The sequence below is a fragment of the Malus sylvestris genome, chromosome 4 (assembly GCF_916048215.2).
Source record: "Malus sylvestris chromosome 4, drMalSylv7.2, whole genome shotgun sequence".
Lineage (NCBI taxonomy): Eukaryota > Viridiplantae > Streptophyta > Magnoliopsida > Rosales > Rosaceae > Malus > Malus sylvestris.
The window spans coordinates 7,758,040-7,774,212 of record NC_062263.1 but is presented as its reverse complement, the minus strand read 5'-3'; the positions used below and the strand labels follow the sequence as shown (position 1 = coordinate 7,774,212).

Here is a 16,173-nt window from a genome sequence, read left to right as displayed (position 1 = left end):
ATCAGAAATGAGAAAAAAAAAATGTCATTAGGTTCTTCTTTCAAGGCTATTTTGGTCATTTGGAAAAAAAGTCTGCAGGTTGTTGGTTCAGAGAGCTCAGAAATCATTTGATCCTATGCTTCAAGCTAAAACAACCAGTTGAGAGAGAGTGAGAGCAAATGGGACAAACAAAACAATCATACAAAGAATATCAACTTTTTAAATTTTATTTTTATTTTATATTTTATTAGATGGGACAATTTGCAAGAATTACTGGAAAACTGGACCTCCAGCAGAAGCAGCATAGCACATTGACAACCCAAGAACAACTAGAACAAAAGATTCGATCGTTCACGAGATTCTGCAATTTTACAGCAAGTATCGCATTTCGTTACGTCCTTCTCAAGTGCACTGGGGTAATACCTAAATACTTGAATTTTAGTATATAATAAAAGAAAAAAAGAACAATTCTAGTTTCTGTATTCTAGTCAACAACAATACATAGAACAAGTTGTTACTGCAGTTGGAACTTGACCGAACAGTTGTTGAACTTGAAAGTGCATAAACAAAAATGAATACGGTCAGAAATGAACAATACCAGTACCTAAAAAAAGAGCGAATCGATTGATCTACGAGTGAAAGTATTGAAAAAGTGTTTCAATCTTCACCATTTGATCTCAATGTTGCTCAAAATAATCGAATTTCTTTTACCTTTAGATCCGAGTTTTGATGGAAAAGTCTCTTACTTTTTACAGTTTTAGGCATCCGATAGCACGCTGAAATCATCATCTTCTTCCGGAGCAGGCAGGTTGAGATCTATGAAACCCTCTCTAACCTCAGTTTTTGCAGCCACTGATACAACCATTGATCTGGAAGAACCCGAAAGGTGAGATCTTTTGTGGCCGCCAAGAGCTTGACCGGAACCAAATATTTTGTAACAAAACGGGCACTCAAACAGCTTCTCACCACCTGCATTGTTGATTGCTTCCTCCTCGTTGCGAAAACAAATCTTTTTGTGTCCGCACATTGCTTGAAAAGATCGAAACAGTTTGTTGCATTTCTCACACCGGTTCTTCCCTCGAAGTTTCTTCAATTTGATCCCGTCCAACTTCTCAGCTACTTCTTGTTTACCCTGTTGTTCTTGAGCTTGAACCGATTGATCTGCTCGCTGATGATCATTTAATCTTACCATCCACACATCTCTTGACAGCATCATAAGGCACATAGCAACATCTTCTTCCGGAGAAGTATCGGAGACCGAGCTCACCGGTTCTGGCTCAGCCGCCGGAGGAGGAGACTCGGCCAAACGCGGCGGTGTTGAGATTGTCAACGTGGTTTTTTTCTTCATCTCCAAATTCTGGCTCTGCAGATTCTCTGTAACAACAACGAATGATCTCCGGTTCCGCTTGGATCGTCTTCGAGTTGGGTTTCTTGACTCGGTCTCACTCTCCCTGTCTTGAATCACCGACCCAGCATCAACAAAAGAAAACTCAGGATCTGCAAGCCGGAAACTCCTCTTTGGGTTCTCTCTCAGCCCATAAATCAAACCCTTTTCCTCTCCTTCTTCTTCTTGTAAATGCTGCTCTTCTTCTTCTGGTTCTTCGCCGGAGGAGGAAGACGAAGACGAGTCGGACTCAGTGAGTTGGTGGGTTTTGGGTGGAAGAGGAAATGTTGCGAGGTGAGCCTTCATGTGACCACCCAATGCTCTGCCATTAGCAAACGCCCTAGAGCAAAGCTTGCATCTGTGCCTCTCCATTGGCACAGTACACAGCAGAGAGCAAAGATCAGAGCTTTAAGGCCCTCCTCTCTCTCTCTTTCTCTCTCTATTTTCTCTCTCTAAAGCTATAGCCTTTGGAGAATGCTACTAGTATTCGAGAGAGATTGGGAACTTAAAAGGAGTAGGTGACAAGCATTCCTTCACCAAAAGACACACACAACCCAAAATTTTATACCATTTTTTTTAAACACATAACAAGGTATGAAAAAACAGTTGTGAAAATGTTAAAATAATTGTGAAAATGTTAAAATAATCACAACAAATAATGATAATAATCTCATTAGTTTTTTAAGTGTGCCAAAAAACTTATAAAGTGTTATCATGAATGGAGAAAGGGGGACAAGTAACATGCAATCCTTACCCATTTCACTAGTAAACTTTTCTTTTTACCACTTTTTGGATTAGGCAATTAAACTCCTCCCATGCTTTTTTTCAAGGGTTTTATTTTTTTCAAATTTTTTCTGTATCTATACATACATACATGCATATCTATAGCCTTTATCCAAAGAGATTTCCATTTGTTTTAAATGGGGACTAGTTGTGGACTCACTCCATATCGAACTTTAACGATCTGAACTGTCTATTTTTAAGTCTTCATTCATATATTATCCTTGCAAAAAAAATCAATTCAATCAGAACTATTTGTCCATGTGATAATCATGATGAAATTTAATGTCTTTTAAAACATAGTGTTCATCAAATTTTTAAACTCAATCAGATACCTCAAACATTTCCGATTTTGGCTAATATTTTGCAAAGATGATTTATGAAATAAAACTTGAAAAATAAACGATTTTGGATCGTTAAAATATGATGTGAAGTGATTCCCACAACTAGTCCTCATTTTTATAAAAAAAAAATAGAGATCCTTTGTATAAAAGGATATATATATATATATATATATATATATATATATATATATATATATGTATGTGTATGTATGTACACATCTTGGAAGTGTGAGTGTTGTACTCATTGCAAGGCCATTATGGATTTGTTAGTTTCAAGACCAAATTGATTGTGTAACATGGTTTTAATTTAAAACTTATGGGCGGCCATTTTTGGTCATTTGCAATCTTTCTGGAAGGCACATTGCATTACTTAATCTGAACAATTCAATTTCATGGTATACCAAGTTTTCTTTTACTTGAAGACTTGAAATTTCCTTTTTGTCCATTCCTTTGTTCCTCTCCTGCTTCCTTTCTTTTCCATTTCTTAATGATTCCCACTTTTCTTTTTTCCTTTATTCTTCGAAGAGAAAAAAGATTTTATCTTTAGATTGTTTTATCACCGATAATCTATTTACACTAATCCAAGACGGAGTGAGGAAAGTTCAAACTCAGATGCATAACAAGAACACTGATTTAACCAATGTGTTTGCAATTTAATTTGCTTGTTGATCATTGGTACATTTGCTTAACCCATATAATTCAAGCTTACCTTTCTTAGCATGTTATTGAGTTTATGCTGGATTGAACTTTTCTCACATTTTACACAATTACGACCGACAAGGGTGAGATTTAAGAGGCATAATAAGGGATCCTAAAGTGATGGCTTACCTTAATAAAGTTAAACAACAACAAAATAAAAAATAAAAAATAAAAAAACAGTTGGGTTTGTTGGAACAATAGGCTCCAAGTGATAGGGATCATGTGCTACCAAGTTAAGAACAAGAATTTCTTCCTCTTTTGTATCTTATTTAGTAATTTGTCTTCATCGAATATGATCAACAACAACAAAATTGTCATGGTGGGAAATCGTTCATTTTTCGGATAAATTCTAGTGTGGCCCGAAAAAAAAAATGGTAATTTACTTAAGTGATGAAAGGGAAAAATTGAACGTGATGTATATCTTATGAAGGAGTACGTTGAGAATTAAAATAAAATTGGAGCAGTGCATCGAGAATTAGAAGAAAAGACATAAATATGGTAGCAAAGTCCAAGCACTATAAATTTGTGTTTTAGTGTTCGATTTGTGCTCAATGACCCGGCGTTTGAAATAGAACGCTATCAAGAATAGGAAGTAGTATTTGCCTTGATATATAGCGAGATTCTAATGTTCGCTAAGCCCAAAACGAAACAAGTTTTGAGAATATTTTTGGTATTTTGTTACATATTTTGTATAATATTAAAATTTCTCGTGAGCTTATATAGTTGTGGAGAGTATAGATACATCATTTATGATGTTAGACTTATTAACTTTTATTTATTCAATAAAGAACTTAGAGTTTCTCATCTTCTCCGGCGGTATCAATTTTCTTATGTTTCAAAGTTATTGCTTTATTTTATTTTATTTCTTTTTGTCACGCTGCTACAAAACATCTGACATCAAATAAAGAGATAAATACGTCTAAAACCCTGAAAGCCATGGTCATTAATTTTAGATAGCACCATTGGGGCTATATGTACTTTTACTGGTATTTACTACGTTGTGATACTTATAGAAAAAATGGTAGTAAATTAATATCCATATTTAAGTGAGCACCAACCAGCTCGAGCTTCTGTTACTTTTACCGGGGTAATCAGCGTCAACTGTTACATTACAAAACGCTTTAGCATGCCGCCCGGTGCTTTCTATGGTGGGTTACATCCACGCACCTGCGGGTTTGGTGCTTTTTTATTTTATTTTTTGGACCATAACTATGGTGTATGTTAATTAAAAGAACACATGATAGATAATTAAGTGTATAATGAGCATACAGCAAAATTTAAGTTAGTGAGCAAAAACATTCTCTATTTTTTTAATCATTTCTAATTTTTTATTCCTCGACACGTTTTTTTTCTTTTCTTTATAGTATTTAGATTGAATAAATTACAGAAAATTAAGAAACAAAATTTAAAAAGTGTGCAAAAGGGTAACACGTCAATAATTTGGAAACTTTAATTTTACGAACTTCAAGTGTTAATCAGAGTGCTAAAAATCGATGTTTCCATTTTCTTTAGGTATTTTATTAAAAAAAGTAAAATTTTTAAGCTAAGTGAATAAAAATACCACTAAACTATAATATTTGTTAATGTTCGAATTTAAATTTTATACATGTGCGTTGTGCATGCAAACAGTTCATCGTAGAGGCAAAAAAAGTTTCATATGCTTTTTTTTTGTTAATTAAAACTCTATTCAAATTTTAATAAATTCGAAGAAGATCATATATTATTTCTAAGCACAAACTTCATTCACACGCCAATATGACTAAATACTCCAAGCCTTGACCTTTTCTTTGCCTTACTAATTAAATGGGAACGACTTTGGTCATGACTAGCCTCCAAATAATGGGCTATACTTTTCCACGGCAAGACCCATTGGGAGAATCGCACGTCATGAAAGTAACACGATGTTATTGCAAATCTTATTTAATTGTCAATTATTTTTACGTTGGATGTTCTAATTCTATTAGGTTACGGCGATGTTAAAAATTGTCACCAAGGAAAATAAGAATATTAGGATGCTAAGAAACCCGGCTCTGATCACTTTGGTATGTTTTTATTTTACTATTGGGATATATTAGACTAAGAGATATATGAATTTCAATACTTTTTAATTAGGAAAAACTAATTGTGATTATTAACTGGATGATACTTTGATTGTGATCTTTCACATGTTTCTTTCTTCCTCTTCTTCTTGGCTGTTTAGCCTCCATAATATTATTTTATTCCTCTTCTGACTTCTATTGTATGTCACACAATCTCGTAGTTCAATGGCAAGAAATTTTATACCAAGCTATCCGAACTTTTTAATCCTTAAGTTCTGTGCTTTTGTTTTTTTACTAAAATTTAACGGTTAAAAAATTCCAAGTATCTAAAACCTGGAATACCATAAAAAATCCCAATCTATGCAAGCAGCAGTTAAATATAAATAATACTATTAATAGAAAGTGAAAAACTGAGTACAAACAATAATAGTTTGCATTTTGTTGTTGCAAGGTAGATCAGTTTATGGCACCAAACATGATGTGACTCGGGTTGGTTGATGAAGCAGTTTTTTATTGAGAGTTTTAACGAAAAGTCTGCGGTACTATTCACTTTAACTAAAAACCACATTTTTATACTAAAAAGTCAATTCTGGTACTATTCACTTTACCTTTTATTTTGTCCTTATCGTTAAAACTCATAGTTTTCAAACTCTTTTCATTAGTTTTTCTTTTTTTATTTGTATTTTGTTAGAAAATGGAAAAAATTATGACACGTCACAATTTGTCTTGACATTTAATCCATCTTTATTCTAATGAGCAATCAAATTATAGCATGCAATTGTCAAGTGTAGCTTGTCAAAGCCTATATGCGGGTAGGTTAGCGAGATTAAATTAGTAAACAAAATTTTGAAAACTAAATGATATAGAAGTTGATAATTGAATTATTACTTAAACGTTGATAAACGTGCTCATTTCCTATTAGTGACACATCGTTTAGTTTGCAAATTTTGTTTACAAATTTAGTATCCCTAGCATTACCCAAAACATAAACTAAATGACATGGAAGTTGATGATTGAACTATTACTCAACCGTTGATAAACATACTCATTTCCTATTAGGGACACATAATTTAATTTGTAAATTTTGTTTACAAATTTAGTCTTCCTAACATTGTCTAAAGCTTAAAAGGAATTGGACCGAGTCATTGTGATTGTCTATATGTTGTGGCAATTTCCACCAATTGCAGAATGAGCCAAAGCTACGCACATAAAACACTATAATATTTCTATGGTGCTCTAAGTATATTCTCTTAACTTTTTAGTCGTTAGATCTTGAGTTTTATGTTTTGGATACGAAAGAATAGTGTTGTATTGATAATCAAGCATTATAATCCTTCAAACGAATACCGCGAATTAGATCCAGAAGTTCTTCAAAGCAAATGAATTCAAGTTCAAAGTACAAATTCAACTTGACAAATCTATATGCCGCGACATTGACAAAGCTTTGGGCATGTGTAATGCGAAAAGTTGAAAGAGAACTCAAGTAAAATTTGGTGTCGTCCATTAATGGGCTTAGGATAGAACCATCTTGGTGGCTGCTCCTAACGGCTTGGACTTCTTGCAGAGAGTCACATTCAAGGAGAACTTGTTGGCTTGAAGCTCCACGGCTCCACAAGCACCTTCTCTAGCAGCCAGAAACCCGATCAAAGCTGGAGAGGGGATGTGATGTTGACGACAGATTAAATTACCAACAAGGTCCCCGTTAGTATTTGGAATGACACCACCAACACATTTAGAATATCTGGTGAATAAAAATTCTAACTGTGTTAGTGGTGTCATTTGAGGATAGTGGTTTTGATATGCATAACATAGCGTTTTGGGGGACTTCGGATCCCTTTCCATCAAATCCACCTAGTCCTTCGGGCCGTTAGAATTTGATTCAACGGCTACAGTTATTATAACTTTTAAAGGGACCCCTTATTTGTAGCCATTGGATCAAATTTCAACGGCTCAAATCCTGAATTAGGTAGATTTGGTAGAAAGATATCCAGAGAGGATCCCTTTCCCGTTTTGGGTATTTTCTTTGGTAACTTCATGACAAGACTAGTGATTTTGACATTTGTTTTTCAGACTAGAATTCTCTCCTCCCCTCTTTCTATCTCCTCCTCTCACATTCTCTATTTTGTCTTTCTCTTTCTATAAAAAAAATTAATATAAGATGTTGACATGGCTTAACCATGACCGTTCAAATAGAAGGGGAAAGAAGAGGAGGAAAAAAGAGAAGAGATAATCCTACTCCTTGTTTTTCGCTCATGCAATTTAAAAAAAGTATTAAAAAATAAAAATTCAATCTAGAACAAAAATGACCAGAAAATGAGTGCCAAAATCGTCAACCCAATCGCAAGAGGCTCAATCATAAAAATCAATCTTGTATTTTATTTTTCTTGTTATTGTGAAGGAGATTTTCAATAAATTAGAAGCTTAAACTGTGGTTAATCGGTTTTGAAATTTTAAAATATTCTGGACCTTGTGTCAACAAGTGATTCTTTCAATTTACTCCAAGAAGAACTGCTTCAAATGTGATTTAGAATATAGTTATAAGGAGCTTGAGTTGCATTACGACTGACTTGTCACTCTGTAAGTGGATATTCTCCCTCTTAGCTGCTTTGCGAGATTAGTGCCTAAAAGCATTCTTGGAATCCTGAGAGTTTTTGTATGAATTAAGCCGCGCAATTCGTCCCATCCCCACCTTAGTCAGGCCGAATAGATTGACGGCCAAGAATACCTGCAAGTGTCAGCGAAGATATCGCAAGTCTTCCAAGGAGAAGGGAAACTCTTTATCGTCTATGTCAACAGATGGTTCGACCTTGAACCTTATACTTTGGCTTCTCGAATGTGTTGGATTATGGCTAGGATTACTAGATCTGAATTAATTCCCTTGGATCATTGCATCCAGTGGCGGATCCAGGAAATAATATTATGAGGGTCAGAAAGAATAGCGCGCAAATTTTTTTTACCAGAAATAGCACGCATATCGCCATTTCTTCGAGTCTTAGTAGGTCTAAAGTAATTTGGAAATACATATTGCACACATGTTAATGTATGCAAGGGGCAACATATCTATGGACATTCACCAAGTCTTGGTAGGTCTGAAGTCAGTTGGAGGACATGTATGAAGCCAACTCTAATCTTCAAAAGGGCAGAATCCAAGGTATCCATGGACATTCACTGAAGTTTGGAAAGTCAGAACCCAAGGTATCCATGGACGTTCACTGAAGTTCAGCGGGTCAGCTGACCCCCCCCCCCCCAAAAACCGGGGCGCCTCACCCCCCTGCCCTCAATGTATCCACCACTGATTGCATCCTCGGCCGCATGACTGGTCAGAGCCAAATTGATACAGTCCTGACATTTTTAGGTAAACCATGAAGATTGTTGGCCAAAAATTTCCTGTAAAACTACTTCATGTATTCCAGTGCTTCACCAATAAATGAAGGGTGCTTGTTACACTGAACTTTGATCAAGGGCTCCTCTAGGGTAGGGAAAGTGGAGGAAGAGCCTTTCAAGCGTCCTTGGTGAAACGTTCGATCTGTGTTTTCATTTGGCCTGATTGAAGCAGTAACATTATCTGTTTCTCAGATTCCTCTACCTCGGTCTCTCTAGTCAAAGTTGAAGTCTTCTTCCCTTCGGCTATCTCGGGAAGAATTGTAGGGACTTGTTCCACCAAATCTAATTCCATATTGTCTTTCGGCTGCCAAACTTGAGATACATTTCTTTAAGCATTGGCTACCTTATTGCAAAGGTGATCCATGAGTCCATTACGTTGTTACCGGCGTTTTTGTGACTTGGACCTTGCAATGTATGCACCGACAAGAACATTGTATTCATACCTTCATGTATCTTCGGTGGCTTGAATGTCCTCTGTGGAGTTGATGCGCTCGTGTCCTAGGGGTGGAAAAAAAAAAGGAAAACTAATGAAAAGGGCTTGAAAACTTTGAGTTTTAATGATAAGGACAAAATAAAGGGTAAAGTGAATAGTACCAGGATTGACTTTTTAGTGTAAAAATGTGGTTTTTCGTTAAAGTGAACAGTACCGGGTGCTTTTCGTTAAAGTTCCCAAAAAAAAAACCCCCCGAAAATCCCGAACCGTCCCGAAACTGAATTGAAAAACGTCCGAATCGAACATCTCGACACGTTCGGTACCCGAAATCGAAACAATCCCAAAATGTTAGGTGTGAGATTCTCTCTCCTCTTTGTAATAATTCATGAATCCCAATCCAAATTGATATTTTATATATATTTCTTTATGGTTTTTTATATTAGCACCCCATAAAATGTTGAATGTACCCCATATTAAAATTTAATATTAATGATTAATTTACTCTACTATGTAATGACAATTTTGACCTTATTAGGTTTAAAAAATAATAAATTTTTTATAAATACACCCCAAAATAATAAAAAATTTATAAATACACCACAAATCACTTTTAACATATTATTTATCTATTTCAACTATCAAAACCCCTCCCATTCTCCATTGTGAATAAAACCCTAAGCAATGAAACTACAAACATGTTGATTGAGAAAAATAATTTTTGACGAATGGAACACGAAATCGGTGTTTCGAAAGCTTTGAAATCAGTATTATTGTTATTGAAAAATGTTCAAATGAACCTAAACATTTTTTGAAATCATTCAATTTGAAATCATTCAGCAAACTAACGTTCAGATAGTTTGAAATCATTCGGCAAAATAAAAAATGAGTGTTATAAGATTTGAGAAATGTGGAGGTGTGTAGAAAATATAAGGTGTATATTAAGAATGTGGGGTGTGAGGGTATTATGGGGAAGGAAGTGAGGTGTATTAAGATAATTTTTAATTGAAAAAGTAAATGTGGGGTATATTAAGTATGTGGGGTTTATTCAACAATTTGTGGGGTGCTAATATAATAAGCCTTCTTTATTTCTTTTTAATTTTTAATTTACCAATTACTTGGACCGTTGGATGCTTGGATTGGTTGAGATATAATCTTAACCATCCATTGCAAATTAGGTTGGAGCCCAGACATCCTCCTCTCTCATTCACTCTCTATCGCTCTAGGCTTTAACACTCCGCGACACTCTCCTCAAATCCGCTCATCTCTCTTGAATCCTCCTTCATCCACTTTGATTCGACTCCAGCCAACCATTGAGCCACAAGAAAACCACACACATTCAAACACACACTAAAGGTAAATATTTTGTAGGGTATTCTTTCTTTTTTGGGAGTTTTAATGGAAAGCCCGCGGTACTGTTCACTTTAACAAAAAACACATTTTTACACTAAAAATCAAACCTGATACTATTCACTTTACCTTTTATTTTGTCCTTATCATTAAAACTCAAAATTTTCAGCCATTTTCATTAGTTTTCCTTTGTTTTTTTGGCAAACGTGATTTAGGGTTTTCCTAAAACGAATGGGCTGGGGGTTTTCTGGGTTTCTGGGTTTGGGAATGTTTGCTTACATTCAAAAAACCCAGTGAGGATTTGAAGAGTGGAGAGAGAAGACTCTGTTTTTCTTGCAGTTTGGAGATTCAAGTTGCAAAGAATTGCAGTTATAGAAGGGATGTTTTTTGTGGCGCCACCAGTAGCACCGTCACAATTGGTTATGATTCTTGGGGCTAAAAAATAGGGTCTTGGGTTACAGAAGCTTGGAGATTAAATGACTAATGAGGCTAATTAATTTGGACTTCATGAAACTTAAAAATTGTAATGTGTAGTTGTAATCTAAGCTATCACAAACAGGTGGGCATCTTTTATTCTTTCCAAAATCCGAAAAAATAAAAAAGCCCAACAATTTGAGCTTCAACTGCAAAAAAGAATAAAATAAAATAAAATTGGGCCTCAATCCCGAACCGGCCCAAAATCCCTAAAAACTTTCGGGCATCCCGAAATTGAGGAATCCCAAAAAATTGGATCGGTTTTTGGGTTGTTGAATTCCATCCCAAAAATTATTAGTTTGGAATTTGGGCTTTGGGTTTCAGTTCGGGATACCGACCTGAACCAGCCGTACGTGTCACCCACTTGGAATTCAACGAAATATTCATCATAAAATCCCTTGTCAAAGTCAAGCCGTCTGATCTTCAAGCGGCGACCCTAATTTGCAAAACAGTAAACACTCCTGATGGGCTTTGCGCTAAACCTTGATTAGACGGCTTAGATGTTTTGAGATTCTAAGATGACCTGGAAGAATGAGACAGACTAGATGAGCGATTAGCTTTCAGCTTTGTGAGGTTAACTTCTGACTTACATCGACTGCAAAATACTACCAGTTCAAGTAGGAGGTAACTGAAATCCTTACAACCAAACCAACCAACCATTAGTGTGAAATATTCAATCAAAATTAACAAGAAAACGCAATTTTAGAACAAGTTCACAAAACCCCATTTGCATGGATCACAACGAGATGAGAGAGAAATGTTGTCTCTCTCTCACCATTCAACGACGCTGGAAACGTTAAGGCCCATGTGGAGGAATATGACTATCATAGTATCCTAGTATTAAGTGGCAAAAGAAAATAATCGAAGAAAAAAAAACACAAAGGCAAAGGGCTACAGGGTGTGTTTTAGCCGTTAAGGTTTGATTATTCTAACTGTTTAGATTTTCTTTTAGTTTCAACCGTTTATTCCATATACCACTCATGAAGTCATGATAAGTATTATTGAAGAAAGATTGCTAAAGTGTACGTAAATTGTATTTTTTTATAATATATATAATGACATATTTACACTAAGGAATAAGAGAATAAAGTTGTTACGAGTTTGTTATTTCTGAATAGGAACCTAAGATCTCTTAATTATAAGTAAAAATAAGTACACTAAATCGTAGTATTAAGTGGCATTTATATCTATATTAAAGTGCGTAGCTATTTGGGCTCATTCCCCATTTTTTCTATTGTCAATTTCTTGTTTTATATTTGGTTATGGCAATCACATTTCTTTATCTGAACCGAGTAAGATGGAGTTTTATTTTTCAAGAGGAGTTTTGAATAAAATGATATATATATATATATATATATATATATATATATATATATATGTAATTTGGTTCAAATTCATCATTTAAGATAATCAAATTTAAGATCTCTCACTTAATATTACTAGTCTATATTGCTAAGTGGTAGCAATGAAACTAAGTTATGGATTAAGACAAATAAAGATGAAGTACTCGTTATGTGCTAAGCGATTAGTTATTAATCATATCTTTAATTCTTTTGAAGTCTTTTGAAGTTTTTCCTTGCCACGAGTAAAAGAGCATGAAAAAGTTGTAGTTAGCAGCTCAGGTCTTCTCGAGGGTTGAATTGCACATGGAATGAAAGTGGGCCTCGCCAATATCATGAGGGCACTTTATCTCTCTTTTGTGAATTATTTCTCAATTTCTTAATAATCCTTATGGAAATACTAGTAATGTTCCTACCATTGATGATAGAGTTGTGCCTCACAGTGACAAATTTTCAAATATAATTAAAAAATTATAATTATGTTTATTTTTCAGTTTAAAATTCAAATTCACATTTTACAAAAAGTAATACTAGGTAGACCAATTTTTTAGACCAAATTTGCAAATCATATCCATATGATGTGTTACCAACAGAAAATAAGCACGTTAATCTACACTTAAGTAATAATTCAATAACCGCATTATATGGTTTTCCAAACTTGGTATCCCTAGTATTACCAACAACTTTTTTTTATGATTTTATAGGACTTACTTGATTTTTAATTACATCTTGGAGAATGATTGATTTCAATGGGTTAGTAGGTTGGTTTTGTTATTGGAATTGCAGGTCTCAATACGTATTTTGTTCGTATATCGTATCCTCATAGTCATTTCGAAATATTTATACGAGGCACTCACAACAGGACTAACCATTCGAGATTGGATCAAATGAGCAGAGGATATGACACATGTCACTTATATGGTAGTGAGATGGGCTTGCGCCATATGTGGGCATCATGCCTTGCCTCCCAAGGCATTGCTGAGATGGCAAATAACAGAAAACGAACTAACTGTATTACTATCTTAACCAACCTCACCCAATCCTAATCACCAAAATCGCCTCACGACAGAATGTTGATGATTCTGCTAATTAACGAAGTCTAGGGGCAAAAGTTGAAACTTCTCTTACTATATAAGTAAATAAAAGCAGAGCAGTACACACCCACACATTCTCATGCATCGTCGTCTTCCTCCCAAAGCCTCAACCTTTCACAAGAATTAGTATTGCAGAAACCCTACATTCATCAACTCCATCAAACCCCATTTCCCCGAAATCCAAGTAACCCACTTTCGTTCTTCAAGATTTCATCTTTGTTGTCTCCAATGGCGACTTCTTCGACTTCTTCCTCCCACCAAGATAACCCACAAAAGGTCCAATTCCCGTTGGACTCCGCCGCGTACAAAGACCTCCAAGAAATCGGCTCTGGCGACAAGGCCGTCGTCGTCTACAAGGCCGTCTGCGTCCCCATGAACTCTGCAATCGTCGCAATCAAGTCCGTTGACCTCAATCAATCCACGGCCGATTTCGAAAGCAAGCTACGCGATACCAAGACTCTGTCTCTTTCCCACCACAACATTCTCAGCGACCATTGCTCCTTCACCACTGCCGACGGCCTTCTCTGGGTGGTTATGCCGTTCATGGCCTTCGGCTCTCTAATATCCTCCTCTGCTTTCCCGGAAGGATTACCAGAGCCCTGCGTTGCTGCTGTCCTGGAAGAGACGCTAAACGCCATGTCCTATCTCCATAGTCAGGAACAAGTCCACGGCGACATCAAACCCGGAAACATCTTGGTTGACTCTGATGGGTCTGTTAAGCTCGCCAATTTCGGGGTCTCTGCTTCTTTCTACGGCGCCGGTCATTCAACTGGGACAAACGACACTTCTGCAACGCCGTATTGGGTGGCGCCCAACGGAGGTGGATGCAAGGCGGATATCTGGGCATTTGGGATCACGGCTCTGGAATTGGCTCTCGGCGGCCCTCCCGTGTCTGACCTGCCGCCGTTTTTAGAGTCTCAGATTCTGAAGGTCAAGAACAGGTTCCCGTTTTCCGATTACAAAAACATCATCAAAGATTTCAAGAACAAGAAGTACTCAGCGGATTTCAAGGACTTGGTGCGTTCTTGCCTTGATCGGGACCCGGAAAAGAGGCCGGCGGCGGAGACGCTGCTGAAGCACTCGTTTTTCCACAACTACAGTGGCAAGGATTTTCTGGTGGGGACTGTGCTTCCGCATTTGGAGAGCGTTGAGGAGAGGTTCAAGAAAAGAAACAGGGGTTTGGGTGACTTGTTGGGCAAGGAAAAATATGAACTAAGGGCTGAGAATATGGGGTTTAGCGGATGGAATTTCAATGAGAACGACTTTGTTTTCAACCCGGTTTTTTCCACTGAGTCGTCTTCTACTTCCAGCTCCGAGTCTTCTGGCAGAGGCAAATCCCCGCTGTCAATATTTGCAACGAGGTTGGCAAAGCATTTAGAGATTGTGGTGATGATTATTGATCTGTTGAAGGGAGCAGTTGAGGTGAGCACACAGGATCAAGTAGAGATTCAGAGGCTGAAGGGTGAGTTGGAGATCAAGAAGGAAGATATTTTGCAGTTTCAGGATAACTTGGAGAGGTTTGTTTTGGACCTGGTTATTCCAGCTTCCTCGTCTTCTACTTCCAGCTTTCCGGCTGAGTCTTCCAACCGCGGCAATGCACGGCTGGTGGAATTGCAGGAAATTGCAAGAAATTTGGCCGAGCAGATGGAGAATGTGCAGAGCATTATTGGTCAGTTGGGACAAGCAGAAGAGATTCAGCTGCTGAAGAGTGAGTTGGAGTCTGAGTACGACAGATGTGTGAACTTTCAGGTAGAGTTGGAGGTGATCATGCAAAAGTTGTACACTGATGAAAGTGATTAGTAAGATTTTTCCAGGAAACTGCATTTGCAGAGAGTTTGCTGTTTGAAAAAATGGTGAACCTTTGGGATACTTTTTCATGGTTAGGAGAAAGAACTGAGTTTTACAGCATTAATATTCAAGTGTTCAGATTCTGATTACATAATTTGGGATTTGTCATTTGTAAAGAAGCGAACAATTAATGATCATTTGATTTTGGATTGATGGTTGCTGTAATTTTCTTCCCATACGCTTTTACTAACATTGAGAGAGAGAGAGAGAGAGAGAGGGAGATTGATTTTATTCAGAATGTGGAAACTCATAATGATTACACTAGGAATAATATACAAAATGAGTTGATACAAATTTTAGCGCTTCAGAAGGGGTGGGCGGGTGTAATCAACTAGTTAAGAGCATTTACCTCTAGAACAAAAGTCCTAAGTTCAATTTATTCCCTCCCCTACGATCGTTTGTATAAAATGAAAAACTCTGATAGTACAAAATCATTGAAACTTGTCATATATGTTTCTCCATAAGATTTGATAAAAAAAGCTACCCATATGCAAGCCATCAAGAATCATAGAGCCAACTTCCGAAATTTGAGACGTGCTTTGTCATAGTCCTTTCTTTTTGGTCCAAACCATGACGAGGGAGAAGCCCATCAAAGACATGATCAGAGTCTGCAGATCACAGTTAAAATAGTGAAGATTAAGTGACATGATTTAATTGGTATAAAAAGAAAACACAATTGGTATATAAGCCCAGATATTGACTCACAGATATTGCCGGTGGCACTCCAACAAGCGGATCTTGGAAAAATCTATTTGCGGCAAGGGCCAGAAGACTGCTTTGCATTCCTGCAATGAGCAACAAAACGGTTAGTTCAAAATTGGACATAATACTCCCACCATCCATACAGGTTAGTTTTGTTGCTTTGGAAACAAGTAATAATTTTGAGCCTCTACCAATTTAAGTGCTTCTGATCAGTAACAATATGGGCAGTAATATATACATTTATGAATTTTTGCAAAAGTTTTACCTAAATTAGTAGAGGTGTGTGCCATTGTCACAGTTTTTTTTCCGCAATGTCATATCTAACT

General features: G+C 36.5%; 2 protein-coding genes across 2 annotated transcripts; one reads left to right on the top strand and one right to left on the bottom strand.

The window, feature by feature from the left end:
* Nucleotides 1–396: 396 nt before the first annotated feature.
* On the bottom strand, nt 397–1,985 carry LOC126618791 (zinc finger protein ZAT4-like). The gene has a single exon (XM_050286955.1). The coding sequence runs from the start codon at nt 1,733–1,735 to the stop codon at nt 737–739; it is 999 nt and encodes a 332-aa protein (XP_050142912.1). The 5' UTR covers nt 1,736–1,985; the 3' UTR covers nt 397–736.
* Nucleotides 1,986–13,307: 11,322 nt separating this feature from the next.
* LOC126618789 (serine/threonine-protein kinase BLUS1-like) lies at nt 13,308–15,310 on the top strand. The gene has a single exon (XM_050286953.1). It carries the CDS (start codon nt 13,526–13,528, stop codon nt 15,095–15,097), a length of 1,572 nt encoding a protein of 523 aa, XP_050142910.1. The 5' UTR covers nt 13,308–13,525; the 3' UTR covers nt 15,098–15,310.
* The last annotated feature ends 863 nt before the right edge of the window (nt 15,311–16,173 follow it).

Coding starts and splice junctions, on each gene's coding strand:
- LOC126618789 (XM_050286953.1), top strand. CDS start 13,526: ATGGCGACTTCTTCGACTTCTTCCTCCCACCAAGATAACCCACAAAAG.
- LOC126618791 (XM_050286955.1), bottom strand. CDS start 1,735: ATGGAGAGGCACAGATGCAAGCTTTGCTCTAGGGCGTTTGCTAATGGC.